Source organism: Gopherus flavomarginatus, chromosome 5 (genome assembly GCF_025201925.1).
Source record: "Gopherus flavomarginatus isolate rGopFla2 chromosome 5, rGopFla2.mat.asm, whole genome shotgun sequence".
Taxonomy (NCBI): Eukaryota; Metazoa; Chordata; order Testudines; family Testudinidae; genus Gopherus; species Gopherus flavomarginatus.
Window position 1 is genome coordinate 94,751,009 of NC_066621.1, and position 21,214 is coordinate 94,772,222.

At 43.4% G+C, this 21,214-nt stretch overlaps 1 protein-coding gene across 1 annotated transcript in view; it reads left to right on the plus strand.

Moving 5' to 3' along the window:
- The first annotated feature begins 6,816 nt into the window (after positions 1-6,816).
- The window catches only part of PAPLN (papilin, proteoglycan like sulfated glycoprotein), a 65,657-nt gene continuing 51,259 nt past the window's right edge, over positions 6,817-21,214 (plus strand). Inside the window, exons 1-2 of the mRNA XM_050957125.1 lie at positions 6,817-6,846; positions 11,822-11,884. Of these exons, the coding sequence (XP_050813082.1) occupies positions 11,828-11,884 (57 nt within the window). The 5' untranslated portion in view covers positions 6,817-6,846; positions 11,822-11,827. The remainder of the gene's footprint in view (positions 6,847-11,821; positions 11,885-21,214) is intronic.

Below are 21,214 nucleotides of genomic sequence, written 5' to 3' on the forward strand. Positions count from 1 at the left end.
CTGTGGGGGTTAAGAAAAACATCAGCTAACACAAGACTTGTTATAAAATCATGAGACTTGGCAACACAGGTTTCTGGTAGGCTTGAGGCTGGTTCTCCAGCAGGGCCTTGGGCTGCTACACCCACAACATCTTGTATGCTGGGTTGCTTGGGAAGCGCTTGGTCTGGCCGCAGCGGAGACATCCAGTGCCAGTTGCGGCATCTTCTCTGGAGCACCATGGAGCTGACATCAGGGACCAGGAGGGCCGAGCAGGATTTGCAGATGGTTCTCTTCACTGACAAGTCCTGTCTCAGGATGAGCCTGTGACTGATGCTGCACTGCATGTGACAGTAGAACCGTGCCAGCTCCTGGTTCTCAGGATCTGGGCGAGGACGCAGTGAGCCGCCTGGTAGAGGAAGCTGAGCCTTTGGAAAGCCGCCTTGTCCTTCACCTGGGCCGACATCGCTGGAGGATGAGTGTGTCTTAGTCACCTGGAGACACCAGCAGCTGCAGCCTCTTCCTGCCCAATCCCCAGCTTTGTCAAAGAAGAATTTGGATGGCTGTGTGGAGAGCAGTTTCTGTTGTGACAGGACAATTATTTTTATGTTATTAAATGAATAATTCTCTTATATAACGTGCTGACAAGGGATGGATGAGAGGAACAGCTATTTGGTTGTGTAACTGATGCATTGGTTTGTGTACTGCACCTTTAAATCTACAGAGTTCTGCAGTCTACAGGGACAGGAGGTCATTTTGCTTTCATTGCTGTACAGACTGACACAGAGGAGAGACACACTAGATGCTCTCTCATAGAGACCTTACTGTTTTCTCATGTTTTGTTCACGTAATAGTAATTTAGAGGGAAAGTATAGGGTTGGTTTTTTGTATCTGGAAAAGCCAGAACCATAACTTGGCATTTTAGTGCCTGGGGTGAGCAAGTATATTTGCACCCTACAGTTTTTCATTCTTTTTCTATCTCCCGCAGCTTTGCACACCAGGCATCTTCCCTGCTCGTGCCACCCTGGTTACAGCCCTGGGAAAAGCATACCTGGGTTCTCCTGTGGCACCCATCAGCTTTGTATCTGAGCACCATGCATCATTTGAGATTTGCTTGTCAGTAGATATGCCTCATGGGCAAAAATCTCTGCTGTAAGATTATCAAGTACAGAAGCAGTGTTACCAGCTCTCCGGATTTTGGGGGAGTATTTCCTAAAGCCCCAGCTCCTGGAATCATGTGAACCCATGAGACCCTCAGCTCTCATTTAAAAGTAAATTTCTTTGGGCTAGTCTACACTACTGCGCTACATCAGCACAGCTGCATCACTGTAGCACATCTGGTGAAGATGCAGTATGTTGATGGGGAGAGCATGTCCTGCTGACGCAGTGCAGTATAGACATCACTTTAAGTCTATGTAATTTACATCATTGCTGGTGTGGAACCCATTTTGTGGACCAGTTATCTGGATTCTTAAAGTTATTTTGCCCTGGATAGGGGCCCAAATCAACAGGTGAAAGAGGCTCTGTTTTCAAGATCAAAGAGGGAACTACAAGCAAGAACTCACTGTCATCCATTAGCTACACTGGCATTCTGTCAGCATCTTTCCTCCTGAGCAGTTTTTACTGTTGCTACATTGTTCTCCCAGCTGGTTTTTCACAGAGGATGTAAACTACATGGTGCATGTTAAAGGAGAAAAGAGCATCTCAAATAGAGATGGGCCTGAGCTGTAATATTCATCTCTGGATATAGGGCTAACTCCTCCAAAATGCTGGGACCTTCAGATCTGACAATCTGGTTAAGCCCATCATAGAGATGGGGCCAGCTGTGAACTGGATTTGGATTCAAATTTCCCCCAGTCTAGGGGCTGCCTTGTTGATGACTTGTGGCTCTGGCCCATCTCTAATTTCAAAGGAAATGTGATTACATTCAATATTTTGTTATTTAGACTTGGGAATTTATTGAAAATGAGGAACAGTGAGTGGAACTAGGAATTACTGTATCTGTCTCTTGATATGCTGCCCGCAGCTACAATAAAACTAGTTATGAAGGGCTCCACCCAGACAATAACTTGCAGCACAGTTTTCAATTAAAGCACGCACACATTCAAAGGGAACTGGAAATCGTCCTAAATCAGGCTTTTCCATGTGTGCATGGTTACAACTCTGGCTTTCAAAAGCAAAACAGGAAACTCATAAAGAAACTTTGAGGCTGAAGGGGTTAAATGAAATCCAACTCTCTCCTTTTCCTGTGCAGTAAGGATTAGTAACCAAACAGAAGCTGGGGAGAGGAGAGTGTTGGAGCCACTGATTGAGCTACAGAAGTGGGGAAGTGGACACGCATCTGGGCTACAGGGTGGCTTTAGTGCCTCTAAACCTTACACTCACCTTCAAACAAACTGAGGCAGAAGGTAAGAGTTAGTTTTGCATTATGGGTCCCTTCTTTCCTCTCCTCTTCATCTCATTTGCCACTTGTCTATTTGTCTTTCCTTTGCTGTTTATGGGCTTTTTATTTCCAACTACTTTTTATCAGCCTGGCTACAGTTTAAAGGACAAGAGAGATGTTTGCTGAATGGAGTCCTGTGATTGCAAAATCAGATTTCCTGGCAGAGAGGGAAGAAGACACTCTATATATTCAGTGAATGTTAATCCCTGCTGCTCCCCATTCCCAAGTTAATTAGTCCAGGGGTTAATATAATCAAATAGCCATTACTAACATTCTTGGGGGAGAGGGAAGAGGTATCAGTTAATGTTGGATGAGCCCAGGGGCTTGGTGCCTAAACAGATCCTGCCAGCATAAGTGTAGAAAGCAATATAAGTTTAGCAGGGCTTGTTTTGGTTTGAGAACTGTTACCAGTTTGTGGGAAAAGTAAGCCCAGTGATTAGGACGGTTAAGCTGCAGAACCAGTGGATCCCTGTACCTATTGGCAATTAATACTCAAATAACCATTACTATGGGAGACAGCTGTATGGATTGAAGGAGCACCTGCCTATTTCCAGAGGAAGAGTGTGTCTATAGTGATCATTACACACTCATTTCACCTGTCCAGAACATAGACCTGATCCTGCAGACCTCTTCTCAAGCAAGTAGTCCCACCAAAGCCAGTGCAAGGAAGGGTTTGCAGGATCAGGCCCCACTCTGACATCTTTTGTGGTTTTCCTGTTGCTAAACAAGTGAACATGTCAGCTGAGAAGGCTACTTTGGGAGCTCACTCTGAAAAAGAGATGGTAAAAGGATGGCTAGTGTTGTGACAAGTGCTGTGGTAAATCTAAAGGCACAGGATTTACAAAGTGCCCTGGTATTCTCTGGGGTGAGGCCAGCTCCTCTAAAGGACTTACACAGCTCAGAAAACCCGCATGGCTGTCACCATGGAGTTCCCAAGATCAGGAGGTACAAGACTTGGTATAGGAACATGGAGAGGGGGAGGAATGCTGGCAGAGGTCTGTTTGTAAAGCTTGATTAAAAGTTTTTGTACCTCTGTACTCAGTGATCTTGGAAATTTTTGCACTACCTTTAGATTGTACACTCCCCATTTCTACATTGCAACAACACAGAGCCCTTCAGCAAGATTGTCTGTAGACAGCCTTGGGATTCATACTCCCCTTCCTCTCTGTACTTTGATAGATGTGATCCCTCTCTTTCTGTAATGCTTTTTGATCCTAGAGTGTTTCATAAATGGTATAGACACAGGTCCAGTGAAATGCAGCTGTTTCTGGAGTGGAGGGCAGCAAGCAAGAGCACAGCCCACTGTACAACAGTGTGTATGGTGGGCAGTGTTGTCCAGGGATAGCAGGACAAACACTCTGCTCTTATAGAAAGTGCTCGGGGATTTTTAATGCCTACCAAAACCATACAGGGCTATGGATTTTAAAGGGATAGTAACTTAAATATCATTTAAAAAGAGAAATTGCTTTACCTACATTACTAAAACAGATTAAAATGAACATTAAAAAAATTAAATGAAAATTTCCACTATAGATGTTCTGTGTTTACTTTATTATTTCTCTCTGGCTGGACAATGAAGAGATGTTAGATCCCCCCCCTTTTTTTTTTAAAGTCATTTTCATTCTCAGATTTTCATGCAACAGCACAGACCTGTGCTGATGACACTGCAGGGAGATGTTTTGTTTCTAAAATCTGATTCCATCAGATTTGTAATGTTTCTGATGGTCTTCAGTTTTGTAAAAGTACCTTTTTTCCCTTCCTCCCCAAAAAAGCCTCTAACAACGAAAAGTTTGGGGCCAAATTTGCTTTTACAATGACCCTGTAAGGTTGTACTGCCTCCATACAGTAAATTGTGTGGAACCTGATATACATACATCAGATGGATAAAGGCCTGAGTTAACCCCCCTGATATTGGAGACTCTGATTCTATAGAATCTACACATTTCAAACCTTCAAACCTTATTACGACTAGGCTAATAAGACATCCCCTGTAAATGTAACCTGTGAGACAGAACTCCTGTGTGACCCAAGTGATTTGTGGCAAATGCCAAGCAGGGGTGCAAAATTTTGTCGCTAGGTCTCTCCACATTCTCTCTCTCTATCTCCTCTTAATAGTTTTAAAAAAAATTGAATTTGTTTGCTTTTAAAAATAAGCTGTAAATGACTCTTTCTCTCTAAATAGAAGGACGGCAGCTCTGAGGCTGGGATGCAGCATCAGACAGAAGTTAGAGAATGGATAACCTGAAATGTTGTTGTTTTATAAACTAGGTGCCTTCTGATGCAGTCTGTGTGTTTCTGGTTTTGGCTCACCCCTTTTTGGGTCCAGGTGTTTATCAAGTGTGATGCAAGTGTTCTGCAGTGTCAGTTCATCTAGTCATTAAAGGGTTAGCTATCTCATAAGATATGAACGTGGACTCAGCTGGAGTGCATGTGAGTAGCTGTGTTCCAATTTGCTTGATGTGCTAGAAAAGGTGATACTTTGTTGCTGCCTTTGTGTTTTAGTCTAGAGACCCAGCTGCTCTGTAGAGGAATTTGGGAATTTTTTTATTATTATCAACACTTTAATTATGGTATTGCCCAAAGGCGCTAATCTGGATTGAGGCCCTGTTGTTCTAGGTGCTGTACAAAACATAAAAAAGAGATAATCCCTGTCCTGAAGGGTTTACTCATTAGGCTGCTGGTGGTTCTCTCACTCTTTAGAGTCCTTGTGTAAAATGATAAGCATTTCGTTAAAGAAACCAAGCCTGTGCCTTGAGATTCTTCAGAGCACAGCGTGTGGAAATAGTAAGTCTCATAAAAGAATGAGCTGTTTCTGTGAATAAGAATAACATCTGGTATTACAGTACCTAGGATGGGATTACAAGCTTTATCAATCCTCTCCTTTTAGGCTGTAGGCTCATCGCCACTTGGGATCAGGAGGAATAATTTTTCTCCCAGAGGCATAATACTGCTTTAGCATGAGCTGGAATGGTTTCACTGCAATGTTATAGCCCTGTAACCCGAACCAGGGGTGTGGGCAGGGTGGCCATGGTCCTCCCACTTTTTAACATGGGCATACTAGTCTCAGGCAGGCTGTCAGAGGCTGCACTTTGCGGCAGGGGAGCTGAGAAGATGATCAGCTCCCCTGCCAGTGGCACCTGCCTCTTCCTGGTGGAGGGGCTGAGGTGGGCCTTAGCGCCCCGCCCCCTCATGGGGACCTGCCTCCTGCTCCTCCTCTTCCCCTGAAGCCCTGGCCAGGCCAGAAGCTGAAGCTGGGCTGTGGTAAGAGCTGCCCAGGGAACCCAGGCTGCTGTGGGGAGCCCTGGACCCTCCACCTGCCTTGGGCAGTGTGCACCCAGGGGCAGGGACATGAGCTGGGGGCTGCTCTCCAGCCCCCTGCCCAGAGCAGGTGGAGGATCTGGGGCTCCCTGCAGTGGCACTGGCTCCCTGGGCAGCTCTTACCATGGCCTGGCTCCAGCTATCTGGCCTGGCTAGGGAGTGGGGCCTCAGGGAAAAGGGGAAGAGCAGGTGGTGGCAGGACCTTTGGGGGAAGAGGAGGAGCAGGGTTGAGACATAGTTCTGGCTCTGGTGGTCAGCCCACTTCTATGCAGGTTCCAGCACTCCTGACCCAAGCCCTGTGGCCTGAGTCAGTTGGCAGCTGTGGGTCTTTTATTACAGTGTAGACGTGGATTCCTTTGAAGCATCCAATACTGGTTACGGTTAATGGCAGGATACTGATGCTAGATGGACGACTGGTCTGAGCCAGTACATTCATTCCTAAATCCTTAAAGGTGTCCCTTAATCCTGAGGGATTTACACACTGTTCTGTGAGGGTCTCAGAGCCGTCTCCCATTGTAATCTTTGTTCTGCAGGAGTTCATTATGTGTATATCCACCCACAGTTTGTCTCTTATTTGACTCCATTATTGGATTATACCAATAGTCCATCTAAATCCAGTATCTTGTTTCTGGCAGTGACTAAAAGGCATCTCTGGTTTCTGAAGAGGGGTATATATGAATGGAACTGGATGCTTAACTACACATGTGCTCGTGCATATGTACACACCATGTGGTTCCTGCTCACTCACGCAAATGCACAAACACACTCAACATGCAAACATATGATGTTGTCTGGAAAAACTGTACCACCCATGGATTGTTTGTTTTGCTACTTAGTTCTCAGAGCAGTGACTGCTGTGCTCTGGCTGCTACTGGGGAAGCATGGTGATGGGTCTTTGCAGAACAAACAGCAGGTTTATTTTTAGATGACACAGTTATAATTTTTCTCTGATCATACAGTCCCACATGCGCTTCCTTTCATATCACACTGCAGTGCCAGGAGTGATCACACACTCATAAAGCTATTTTTTTTTAAAGCTAATTTTTAGCAGCTGCTGAAAGGTGCTGGGCTGGCAGCCCTGGAGATGGAAGCTGTTTCTCCTAGCACAGGTACTGCCTCTTAACTATTTTTAGTGGAGTCAAAAGGATTTTTCAGTTCTGCTAGCTTTCATCTCCTCCCACTTACACAGCAATGTAAAACTGGTGTAACTCCATTTACTTCATCAGACATACTTCTGATTTACATCACTAAGGGAGAGGAGACTTGGGCCCCACAGGTGCAAAGAGAGAGAGAAAACTGTGAAGATTATTTTAAAGTTTACACTTAAAGTACTATTACAATACTTGTATGGTTGAGAAAATTGTCTTGTTGTTGGGGAGGGAGGAATAGTTTAATTGGAGGTAATTACCCAGCATCTAGACTCCGGTTAGCTTCTCAATAAGTTTCCTAAAGTTAAGTGTGTTAACCAGAGCCAGCTAACAAGTTTTTAAACATCACTGTCTTTATCCACATTCAGTGCTAGTGTTTAAAATCATGTTAGTTAATATACATAAGCTAAAACTTTTAAAACACCACTCATTTTCCTAATCTATCCAAACCCCAAATTAATGACCCATAGCAGTATTAGAATATAAATGCAAGTCTTTAGCTAGTCTTTTTCATTCTTCTTTTTAATGCTTAGGATTTCTTAATTTTAATTCTCATCATGTATGTTCTGTCTGTCTGTTCTATTGTGGCTTGTGGCAACATTAGCTTTCTAGATTTTTTTTACATGGGGCAATGTAATAGAGACTTAATCAACATTGTGTAGTCAGTGAGATTACTAAACTACAAGTTATAATTAAATCTTTAAAAAAATAAAGGTTTGTAATGGAACCCTGGTTACAACCTTAACTATGGAAGGCTTTCTGCAGAGGGCTAAATCTGAACAGATAGCTTAGCGTCTGCCTATTACTATCCTCATGAAATATTGCATTTTTCCTTGTAATGGAACATTACAGGCTGGGACAACCATCACCTCTTCTCTGATGCACAAGACATATCTACAAATGTGTTCAATCTACATCACTAATGTTACTGTGCTATGAATTTCATGGGGTGGGAAAGACACAGATGTGCAATTTCTGCAAAGACATAGCCTCATCTCGCATTGCCATCCCACCCCTTGGCTGGATGTGGGAGGGTGAAGGCTCACTGTAGAATCCTCTTGGTCAGGAGGTGCCAGAATCTGACCTTGCTGTTGTAGTTGATGATTTTTCAGTTTCTCTTTTCACAATCCCTACGTGGTGGGATTGAAACAAGCTTCTTATCTGCCTGTCCACCCTGGTTCCTGACTCACAGGTCCAACAGTGTCTGCCATGAGTTACTCTTGTTAGATTCTCCTAAAGTTCTGCCAAGCTTGGCATTGTTGTAAGAGTCCCTTGTGATAATAGGGCCCACCCAAGCTGGCCACGTCAGTGATCTAGATATGATTATATGTCCGTAATGAACAGTGCCCCAGATCTCACCATCTCTCTCTCCCAAATTACAGGGGACTTAGGTGTCAGAGTGACAGGGTAGTGACTGGAGACCTCAGTACTAATTGGATCAGAAGCTTGTCTAGGTGTCTTGATTTAGTCCTTAATGCAAACCACAAACATAGCTTTACTCACAGGGCTGAAATTGCCAGGCATGGTTCAGATCACAATAGAAGTGCATTGGCATAGCTGTAGGGGCGGACCGGACTGGAATAGCATGAGGTGCTGCAGGTCAGGATTGAGGTGTGTTGGCAGAGCTGGACAGGTTCCCGATTGGAAAAGCAGGCAATGTTGCAGGTTGAAATTAAGTATGTTGAGAGCTGTGCAGGGGAAACTTACAACGCACCTGCACTCAACCATGAAGTAAGAGAGTGCTCTTACTGTTACTTCTTCGTCAATGTCTTACTTTAAGGTCAGAATTCACCTCAAATCTAAAAACACAACTTCATTTAAGAAAAAAGTTACAGCTGAAAGCATGTTTCAGTGATGACTAATACAAAAATAAAATTACTTTCTTAGAATCCTGAACCTCTTTACAAAAGGTCAAACATTAACAAGTATGGAAATGAAGAGTTAGGGGATCCAGCCAGTTCCCCACTGCCATGTAAACCTTTCTCAAGCACCCAAGTCACCCCACTTTTTATCCTCTGGTCTCCTAGTCATGCTCCATCCCTCCATTCTCTCCTAGCATCTCCAGCCAGTTTATATGTATAGACATTTTAAAATTTTAAACGTTGCTTTGTATTCAGATTAAAAATAGCTCTGTCTGAGTGTGTCCCAGGACTTAGCTGCAGGTAACAGGAGAGTGGGGAGGGAAACACAATACAACATCCTGCCACTTTAACACACGCTTGCTTGTTTTCTATACAGAGTATTTCTCCATCTTGGTTCAAAGGGAGTCAGGACCAGGGCTTGCTTCGGCTTGGTCAAAAACAAAGAGAGAAATGTCAACCGAAGTACAGTTGGCTTTAGGCAGGGGAGAAAAGAAACAGCCATTAAGTTAATAAATCTCTTGGACCCAGTTTAATCCTCCTGTCTAAGGCAGAGGATCAGTTTCTCAGTGCTTCCTGCTTGGTCCTCAGACCTTCCCAACCCTCTTTCCAGCCAGGGGAGAGCTAACCCTCATAGACCTTCTCCCAGCCTCTTTATATCGCTGCTGTAGTGAGCCCCTAGTTGCCTACCTCTGTATAGGACGTGTTCACCCCATCTCATGCTGTTCATGTTATATCTCTAATTCCTATACTAATCCCACCATAAATCCTAAAAAAGGAACCTGATTCTCCCTGGCAAGGCCATCAAACCAAAAAATAAAATAAAATGTGGAGCTGAGCCATATTGGAGATAGGGTGAGTAAAACAACAGTTAGGAACATTTTAAGAAAATAAACAGGGAAACTTTTAAGACATCATGGGCCAGATCCTCCGTTTATGTAAACTTTCAGCTATGACTAAACCACCTTAGGAATCAAGGTCCATAATTTAAAAAATCCCTTTCTGATTTGTTGGTTGGTTGGTATGTTTCTTGGTTGTAGGTTTGGTTTTTTGGTTTTTTTTCCTTCTCCTCCGTCCCTCTTCCAGACTTCCCAGAAAATCTGTCCTTGCATAGAATCTTCAAGGGACCTTGAGAGGTCATCTAGTCCAGTCTCTTGCCTCAGGGCAGGACTAAGTATTATCTAGACCATCCCTGACAGGTGTTTGTCTAACCTGCTCTTAAAAATCTCCAGTGATGAAGATTCCACAACCTCCCTAGGCAATTTATTCCAGTGCTTAACTATCCTGACAGTTAGGAAGTTTTTCTTAATGTCCAACCTAAATCTCCTTTGCTGCAATTTAAGCCCATTGCTTCTTGTTCTGTCCTCAGAGGTTTAGAAAAACAATTTTTCTCCCTCCTCCTTGTAACAACTTTTTATGTACTTGAAAACTGTTATCATGTCCCCTTTCAGTCTTCTGTTTTCCAGACTAAACAAACCAAATTTTTTCAATCTTCCCTCATAGGTCATGTTTTCTAGTCTCTTGTCTGGACTTGTACCATGTAAAGCAGAACCAGGCACTGCTGTCTGTCCAATGATTTTTTGAAAGGACATAGTTTAAAAAAAGAGAGAGAGAGATGGGGAAACCATTTTGAAAAGCAGCTGTCTAAATTGTGTCAGCCATTTCCTCATGTCCAAAAGAGCATGATGTGCAGTGACCCATCCTGAGCTCCTATGGCCTCATTTGCACATGCAGATATGATTTTTGAACAAGCAGTTTAGGCACCCACAGAACTGGGTAAAGGTGCCCAGGATTCCACATGAAGCTATAAATTGGACCGAGGCTGTGTTAGAACATAGACCTGAGCTCGCTGAAAGGTTTGAGTTTAGAGTTTGCAATAAAATGAGATTCACTGAGTTTCTAGTTTCCATTGCCACAGTGTCACACTGATGTAGTCAAAGCTACTGTGGAGGTACAGCTACAGTGCAGACTATCAGCTCTTTCCAGGCCTCCTAAATGCTAGCACTGGGCAAACCTCAAAATCTTCAGTGTTGGGTAGTTCAATATTAAACCTGAGAGTCTGGATGCTTATCCCAGCATTCCTGGGACTGCACAGCTGGGCTGCACATTTCACCAGTGCTTCTCTCATGAAATTGGTGGGATCTCATTCTGGCTAGGCTGGATTCAAACCAAGGAGCCCCTCCTAGTATTCTGGCACTTCTGCTTCCAGGCCCACCCTTTCAAATCTCAAAAAGGGTCAGGTTGGGGCTAAGCTTTCCATATTCGGCCCTTCACTCAAACTCTTGTATCCTGGTGCAGCTGATATGGGGCAAATTTTTTAAACTTGGGTGCCTAACTCTAGAAACCTGATTCCATATGAGGCATCTAAATAAATGTAGGCACCTGACAATTTCTGTTGACTTCAAAGGCAGCTGCAGGTGGTAAGCACCTCTCCAAAATCAGGCAAGATCTTTAGATGCCTAAATATGGATTTTAGACAGCCAAATTTGAAGATTTTAGACATGCAAGATCACCTCCTGTATTCTAAGACCCTGATCCTGAAACTCCTCCAAATCAAACAGGGTGAGTCAGATGCAGAAAGAATCTTTAACCTGGGAATTTCCTGGTTTTGATTGGCTGAAGTCAGAACATTATTATTTTAAATACCTTTTTTAAAAAAACCCTATATATGTTGTATGGATAAATAGGTGGATGGGAGGACAAGAAACAGCATGTGTTTCCCTCTTCTGTCCCCTCCCCTCCATGCCCTGTGATGGTGTTCTCATTATGCCAAAGGCAAGCTTAGGAGAAACGCTGGGGATCAGTAATTACATGCTGGCTTTCTGTGGAGGATAATTTCAGTCTTTAAGTTGCCTTGATTTGTCTGGGATACGTAGTGACAAACTACCTTTTACTTGCCTTTGGTTTCAGTCCATCCCCTTTTCCTGTTGAGTCTCTCTCACTCCATGGTCCCTTCCATCAGATCTCTCACCAGACCAGCTTGCCCCCTCCATCCCTGACCTGTGCTCCACAGAGAGTTCTAGCCAGGAAGGAGCAAGAACCCAGCAGTTCTGATCAATGTTCTCTTTATTCCACAGAGGAAGATGAAGAACTTGTTCCTCCTGCTCGCGCTAACAATGATGTCACTTCCTGCGTCTTCAGTAAGTTAAGCACCTTTTCTCAAAAGTGGCTGCTACCAGGGATGGCACGAAACTTGGGGTAGAGGGTTTCAACTTTTGGCAGCCAAAGTGTTTGTAGAGAACTTGGGGTAATGGGTGTCCTGCTTGAAAATGACTACATACATGCACTTGAAGAAGTTACTACTTGACTGACGTACACTTTATGTTGTATCTGTCCTCCCTGTCTCCACCAAGGAGATAGTGGTACACACGCATGCTAGTCATTGCATTAGAAAGTCTATGAGCTAGCTGAGTGTGTTACACAATCTCTCCCTGCTAGCTGTTAACACAATATGGCTCAAAACCAGCAGCCTTGGCCAAAAAAGAGCCAAAAAAGTTCATCCCATATGAGCAATGCACCACGCTGTCCTATGAAGCAGGAGAATCTCTGGAGGATGGCTTTATGCTGCTTGTCTCTGATATTAGACACTGTGTCCTAAAGTCAGTAACTTCTATTGGCAGAATGTGTAATGAATGGAAATGGTGGTGCATCTGTAGAGAAGGGGAAGTTTAACAATCTGTCCTTAAGTGCCTCTGTGGTGTGAGAGCCATATTGGATGCTGGAACTGCCCAGCTAGGGAGGTGTGAGGAGATGCAGTTTAACAGTAGAGAGAGGAATGGAAGCACCCACGCATTCAGATGGGTTATTCCTAGTTCCTTCCATGACAGATTAAAGGCATGACTCCTCATAGTCATAAAGGGAATTTCATACTTAATCTGCCTCACATGACATTAAAAATGTCCCTCCCCCATTTGTGATTCCTGTAGTCACAGAGATCAGTGAGAATTTGAAAATATCTGTATTGGAAGGTGCACTTAAACATTTTGCAGGAGGGACAGTTTTTCTTTTATGAGAGGTATTGTGTCTTTAAAATGGTGGAGCTCTGTTACTCCTCTTCTGATGTAGTCAGAGCAGCCCTGCTGTTGAGGCAGGAACCCTTGTTTTGTGTTCACTGTCGAACAAGTTGCATGTAGCATAGAAGTCAGGTGAGATGGTTGTATTTGAATAAAGGTAATTCACCCTTCAGCCTTGCCAGAGCAGTATGGACCTCTGGAGTCAATGGTACTCCAAAAGGGGCTTAAGGGACTGTCCAGTGACATGGCAGCATGAAAAAAAAACTAACCGTCATGTGTGGGCTTCACTGTAGACACAGTAACTCTTCTGTTGTAAACTGTTCTCAACCTTTTGCCTAGAAATACAGAAGTTTTTCTGATGAATCAGAGCATAGGCAACTGTCATTGCTGGAGGCTATGACATTTTGTGTTATACAAACACACAATGTTCTGTCCAGGGTTGAGTAACAAACCAGGGCCCTTGGACACACATCTGGATAAACACCTCTAATCACTTCTGTCAGGCACATCTCTTCCAATGGGCCATAAAACAGCTAATACTGCTAATACTGCTAATGTTCCTTCTTCTATAGAAGCCCCAGGTCAAAAGTCCATGCTGTTCCAGCTGACACTGGGTTTTTGCTATTCTAAAAGAGCCCAAATTTAGAACATTTCCCTATTAGGTGCCAGAAAGATAGAACTTTAGGAGTTACCTTCACATTTGCTGGAAATCTAACCAAGGAAATGAATTAAAACCTCTCAATGTGTAGCCTTTTGGAAGGAGCTAGCTCACAGAAAGTAAATCCCCAATACATAAGCATACTTTTGCTGCTATATAATTTAATAATAATATTTTACTTCTTGAAACCTATTTTCATGCTTCACATACATCATAAGTGACATGTATGTGTCCTTACCTAGTCTCAAATCCAACATGTCCATATTATTGTCCACTCTGCTCAGAATAAATGCAGGATTGGAAGAGATGGTATACTGCAGGGCAGAACTGAGATATATTGACAAAACTCTGAGAGGACCCAGAGCTGGAATAGCAGGGGCATTGGCAGGTCAGCTTGATAGGAACTTACAGATATAATATAAATATAAAATGGAGATATATCTATCTCATAGAACTGGAAGGGACCCTGAAATGTCATCAAGTCCATCCCCCTGCCTTCACTAGGCAGGACCAATTTTGCCCCAGATCCTAAGTGGCCCCCTCAGGGATTGAGCTCACAACCCTGATTTTAGCAGGCCAATGCACAAACCACTGAGCTAGCTCTTACAGAGCTACTTATAGAGTTCCTACCACTGCTTAGTGAGAAATGTGCTAAGACTGAAAACATTGTTGGGGTGTCAAATCAGTAAAGAGGTCCATTGCCAGAGTTGTGTAGAGGATTGAATAATAGGGATGATGCAGCTCAGCTGGAGGGGCTCTGGGAGAGCTATATGTAAGAGGCTTGCACTGTGCCTGCCTGCACTGTATTTGCCTTTAATTCTTTCATGGATGATAAAATGAATAAAATTAATTCCCCTGCCTCCCACACCAGTGCCCAAAAAAGAATCTACATGTCCTGCCCTGCTCCCACAGTGTCATTGGCTGATAGCTATGATTCCCCACCTGAATGGGCTAGTATATGACAGTAAACCCCTTATGGCTTAGTGGATTAACAGTATGAGGAGAAGTGCATAAGGAGGATGTGTGCAGGGGTGCTGAAAAGGGTATATGCGGACACAGGGATTATGCCCCCACTTCCCTTATTAGTAGCTGTGAATGTTGTGGAAAATGCAGCTGTCTCAGCTCTGAGAACAGCGAGTGGAGGTTGATGAATCACATCATGGGGCCGAATCCGCTCTCACGGAAGTCAATGAGAGTTTGAACACTGACATGATTGAGAGTAGGATTGGGCCCAGTGTATTCCAAAATTGAGCGTGTGCACACACAAATTTACAAAACATTCTACAGAAGGTACAGTCTGCTGGCTTCTGAAATTCCCTGCCATCATTGAGTGGGAGGGGAATTTGGGAAGAAGACCTTCTGATAATGAACCACGTGCCTCAAAGGACACATGCTGCCTGGCTACACTGATTGGGACCGCTTCCATGTGATGACATTGCCTTAACAGACTGCCTTCAGTGGAGGTGGCTCGAGAGCATGGACTTTGCAACGATACAGACTGATAATGATAATGCACATATAGAAATCAACTGGTGTGAGCTGCAGGCAGGGGTGTGTGCATATGTGTGTGTGCCTGCTTGTGAACAGGACTCCTTTAAACTAATTTGATTGAAGGGTGAGTCCTAGTGGCTGCTCTTTTCCTTCTCCTCTCCCTTTTTGTGTTCCTGTTTTAGTCTGGAGTGGGCAATTTTTTTTATTTTAATGACATCAACTGTCAGATCAGGGAAAGCCCAGATAACTGAGTGGGGAGGTGCTGGCATAGGTGAAAACTGAGAATTTTGTCTGGGTCCAGCCTCAGCAGGGTGTCAGATTCGTGGCCAGAGTGAGCTGCAGATTTAGCTGCTGCCTGCAATAGGCAGCACTGAGGAGGAACTCAGATGCACTAACTGCCTGCAGCACCCAGCTGGCTGATATGAGTTTATCTCCCAATGCTCCATCCTCAGCCGCACCTGCTGTCCCAGGCTTTGCCTCCCCTCCTCGCCAGCCAGAACATGCTGGTACAGTAGTTTCCCCAGGAACTGAAATTAGTGGGAGTGTCAGGGCCAATGAGATATATAAAAAAGATATGAATAAAGTAAATGTTTTGTTAGGATAATGCAAATTTAACATGAGGATAATGCAAGTTACACATAACAGGTCTAGATTTCTAAAAAATATATACTTTTTTAAAAATGTATTTAATTTAAATTTACTTTTGAAAAGTAAACCATCATGGGATAAGAGGGAAGTCTTCTCATGGATCAGTAACTGGTTAAAATATGGGAAACAAAGAGTAGGAATAAATTATCAGTTTTCAGAATGGAGAGAGATAAATAGTGGTATCCCAGAGGGGTCACTACTGGGACCATTACTGTTCAACATACTCATAAATGATCTGGAAAAATGGGTAAACAGTGTGGTGACAATTTTCAGATTATACAAAACTATTCAAAATAGTTAAGTCCCAGGCAGACTGCAAAGAGTTACAAAGGGATCTCACAAAACTGGGTGACTGGCCAACAAAATGGCAGATGAAATTCAATGTTGATAAATGCAAAGTAGTGCACATTGGAAAACAATCTCAACTATACACACAAAATGAAGGAGTCTGAATTAGCTGTTACCACTCAAGAAAGAGATCTTGGAGTCATGGATAGTTCTCTGAAAACATCCACTCAATGTGCAGCAGCAGCCAAAAAAGCAAACAGAATGTTGGGAATCATTAAGAAAGGGATAAATAATAAGACAGAAAATATCATATTGCCTCTATATAAATCCATGGTATGTGTACACCTTGAATACTGTGTGCAGATCTGGTTACCCCATCCCAAAAGAGAGAGATTGGAAATGGAAAAGGTACAGAGATGGACAACTAAAATGATTAGGGGTATGAAACAGGAGGAGACATTAAAATGATTGGGAATTTTCAGTTTAGAAAAGAGACGACTAAGGTGGGATACAATAGAGGTCAATCAGCACAGGCTAAGTATACTTCTACTGACCTTTACTTATACAATAAGAACAACATTTCATTTCCCACGCCCCGCATTCAAATGATTTGTAACCCAACCCCAGCCAAAATCTATCACTTGAGCAACACAGCTCTGTTTGCTGGATACCTAGGTACATTAGGTGTGAATGTAAATACAATCTGGTCCTGAAGCCTTTCTCCCCCAGCTTCCAGCTCATCACTAGCTATCAGGGAGAGCTCATTTAGAATTTGCTTACAAATCATTATTTGAAATTATTAGGTTGGCCAACATCACCGAAATGAATGCACTGACATTGTCATAAAAAATAACAGTGGTATAAGGAAGCTAGTCTATGTTCATACTTTTGAAATCTATTATACTTTTTCAGCTCTATGTATTTTATCATACACTGTATATGCTTTTAAAGTGTGTATTACTGTTTCAGTTTCAATTCAAATTTCCAAACAGTCACTAAATTGGCATGTTTCAGAGTAGCAGCAGTGTTAATCTGTATCCGCAAAAAGAACAGGAGTACTTGTGGCACCTTAGAGACTAACACCTTTATTTGAGCATAAGCTTTTGTGGGCTACAGCCCACTTCATTGGATGCATAGAATGGAACATATAGTGAGGAGATATATATAGATACAGAGAACATGAAAAGGTGGGAGTTGCCCAACCAACTCAAAGAGGCTAATTAATTGATGACCCATTTAAGATAGTTTGACAAGAAGGTGTGAGGATACTTAACATGGGGAAATAGATTCAATGTGTGTAATGGCTCAGCTATTCCAAGTCTCTCTTTAAGCCTAAATTGATTGTATCTAGTTTGCGTATTAATTCAAGTTCAGCATTTTCTTGTTGAAATCTGTTTTTGAAGCTTTTCTATTGCAAAATTGCCACCTTTAAATCTGTTACTGAATGGCCAGAGAGGTTGAAGTGTTCTCCTACTGGTGTTTGAATGTTATAATTCTTGACGTCAGATTTGTGTCCATTTATTCTTTTGCATAGAGACTGTCCGGTTTGGCCAATGTACATGGCAGAGGGGCATTGCTGACACATGATGGCATATATCACATTGGTAGATGTGCAGGTGAACGAGCTCCTGATGGCATGGCTGATGTGATTAGGTCCTATGATGGTGTCACTTGAATAGATATGTGGACAGAGTTGGCATCGGGTTTTGTTGCAAGGATAGGTTCCTGGGTTAGTGTTTTTGTTCTGTGGTGTGTGGTTGCTGGTGAGTATTTGCTTCAAGTTGGGAGGGCTGTCTGTAAGTGAGGACAAGTCTGTCTCCCAAGATCTGGGAGAGTGAGGGATCATCTTTCAGGATAGGTTGTAGATCTCTGATGATGCGCTGGAGAGGTTTTAGTTGAGAGCTGAAGGTAACAGCTTAGTGGCGTTCTGTTATTTTCTATGTTGGGTGACTTCTGGGTACTCTTCTGGCTCTGTCAATCTATTTTTTCACTTCAGCAGGTGGATATTGTAGTTGTAAGAATGCTTGATAGAGATCTTGTAGGTGTTTGTCTCTGTCTGAGGGATTGGAGCAAATGCAGTTGTGTCATAAACAGATAGTTAAGGGTTAATGCCTTTTTTACCTGTAAAGGGTTAAGAAGCTCAGTAAACCTGGCTGACACCTGACCAGAGGACCAATAAGGGGACAAGATATTTTCAAATCTTGGTGAGGGGAAGTCATTTGTTTGTGCTTTTTGTTCTGGGGGTTATTCACTCTTGGGACTAAGAGGGACCAGATGTCAATCCAGGCTCTCCAAATCTTTCTGAATCAGTCTCTCATGTTTCAAACTTGTAAGTAATAGCCAGGCAAGGCGTGTTAGTCTTATTTTTGTTTTCTCAACTTGGAAATGTTCCTTTTTGCTGATAGGATTTTACCTCTGTTTGCTGTAACTTTGAACCTAAGGCTAGAGGGGGTTCCTCTGGGCTATATGAATCTGATTACCCTGTAAAGTATTTTCCATCCTGATTTTACAGAGATGATTTTTACTTTTCTTTCTTTAATTAAAAGCTTTCTTTTTAAGAGCCTGATTGATTTTTACTTATTTTAAGATCCAAGGGGATTGGATCTGGACTCACCAGGAATTGGTGGGGGAAAGGAGTGGGGGGGATGGTTAAATTCTCCTTGTGTTAAGATCCAAGGGGTTGGATCGGTGTTCACTAGGAACTTGGTAAAAAAGCCTCTTAAGGCTGCCAGGGAGGGGAAGGTTTTGGGGGGACAGGAAGTGTTCCAGACACTGAAATTTCTGAATGGTGGCAGTATTACCAGATCTAAGCTAGTAATTAAGCTTAGAAGTGTCCTTGCAGGTCCCCACATCTGTACCGTAAAGTTCAGAGTGAGGGAGGAACCGTGACAAGTTGTATCATAGCGCACGTCCAGACTAACCCGCGGCATCGGCGGGTTAAAATCGATTGCTCGGGGATCGATATATCGCGTCTAGTCTGGACGCGATGTATCGATCCCCGAGCGCGCTTACATCGATTCCGGAACTCCATCAACCCGAACGGAGTTCCGGAATCGACACGGAGAGCCGCGGACATCGATGCCGCACAGTCCAGACGGTTGAGTACCTTGATTTTAGAAATTCGACTTCAGCTACGTTATTCCCGTAGCTGAAGTTGCATATCTAAAATCGATTTTAATACCTAGTCTGGACGTGGCCTTAGAGCTTGGCTGAAAACAGTGGATCATGTGGTGAGTCCAGGATGGAAGCTGGAGACATATAGGTAAGTAAAGTGGTCAGTGGGTTTCTGGTATAGGGTGGTGTTTATGTGACCATTGCTTATTAGCACAGTAGTGTCAAGGAAATAGATCTCTTGTGTGGATTGGTCTAGGCTGAAGTTGATGGAAATTGTTGAAATCGTGGTGGAATTCCTCAAGGGCTTCTTTTTCATGGGTCCAGATGATGAAGATGTCATCAGTGTGGAGTAGGGGCATTAGGGGACGAGAGCTAAGGAAGCGTTGTTATAAGTGAGCCATAAAAATGTTGGCATACTATGGGCCATGCGGGTACCCGTAGCAGTGCTGCTGACTTGAAGGTGTATATTGTCTCCAAATGTGAAATAGTTGTGGGTGAGGACAAAGTCGTAAAGTTCAGCCACCAGGTTTGGCATGTAACTAGTTCACAAAACTGGGTGGGGGGGGGTTGGGGAAATTCGGGAAATTCAGGGGAGGTGTAGGGAAATAACTGTGCTGGTACCAAGCAGAACTGACAGGATCTCTCTCTCTCCTCTTCCCAACACATGAGGGACCCCAGGCTCCATAGGGGAGGACCCAGGGAGGGGACCAGCTGAGCTGCCAGCATCTCCTCTGTTGTTTGTATCAGTAGTGCCTAGGTGCAGGATACGGGCTCATTGTGCTAGATGCTCTACAGACAAGTAACAAAGATGACAGTCCCTGTCTCCTAGAGCTTACACACTAGGTGTCGGACAAGACAGGACAGGTGGACAACACAGACAAAGGCCTTATTGTAGACAAGCCCTAAAGCTGCTTCTGTTCTAGGAAAGTTGGAATTCATGGTAATGATGGTGGAGGCTAGGAGTGAGGCATTTTTTATCATTGAGACTCAGAGCAGAAGGAGATAACACAACAGTAAAACTTCCCAAACTCTGTCTACAGTACAGCTCCACCGCTGCTACTGCATGTGGAACTGTGCTACGGGAGACGAGTGAATTTTCCTGCTGTAGACAAAGCTTCAGATAAAAGCCACTTTCTCAAGGTCTTGCACATGACTAATCCTTCCCTCTTGGCTATGGAGATTTTGATTGTTTGGTACATAATGGGCCTGATTTCCAGCCAGGCCTTGTCCTGGCTTCCATTTGTGCAAGTGTAATTTTGTGCCTCAAATAACTGCACCCTGTATGTTTTTGCCCCTTTAGGGCCAGATTACAAACCCCTTCCCCATGCTGGTGGCAATCCCAGTCATCAAAGCAGTCCCACTGAAGTCACTCAGCTTATTCCAGTGTGTAACTGCTCATCATTTTAAGGGGGACATGATCTGGCTGTTCAGGTAGTTAGAGGATGTCTAATTTGCCCCCACTCTGAATAGCAAAGGGAGGCTGTTTTGAGGCCTGGTTGAAAATCCTGCCCAGTGTGTGTTAATCTGGAGACTCCTGCCTTCCACTGGTATCTCTACATTTACACTTACATGAATAGGTTAATGTGATGTTCTTTAATATGGTGCTCACTACTTCTGCACCATTTAGTGTTTCATCTCCTGCTGCCACCACCTTGTTTTGTTTTAGTTGTTCCTGTTTTGTTTGAATGCATTTCCTTGATGATTTTTGTATTGTTCATAATAATGATACTTAGCACTTTTTGCCTTTAAAGATCTTTACCAACGTGTGTCTCCGAGGCAAGAATAATGAGGAATTAAGAAAGAATTACTGGAAATGATTGCCTGAGTCCAGCCTCAGCAGAGTGTCTGAAACTCATGGCCAGAGTGAGCAGAGATTTAGCTGTAGCCTGCAATATATACAGGCAGCACTATAAGGCAGAAGATGGACTCCTACCTGCAGCACTCTGTGTTGAGGGTTTTTCTTTTGCCTTATTTATATAGGACATCCATTTATTTCTCATTTGTTTTGTTACACCAACAGCCTAAAATGAGTTGCATATCCAAAAGCAATCCATCTGCATATACCCAAATAACTGCACTTGTCATGTTTCTACAGTGAGATGCTGAGCGCCATCAACTCCCCTTCATCTCGATGGGAGTTGAGGGATCAGCACCTTGTAGGATTGAGCCTTCACTCACTCAGGAAAATGACATGCAGATTATTACTACTTAGATGATCATAATGCACCACAGATGCTAGGATTTTTCCACATAGAATC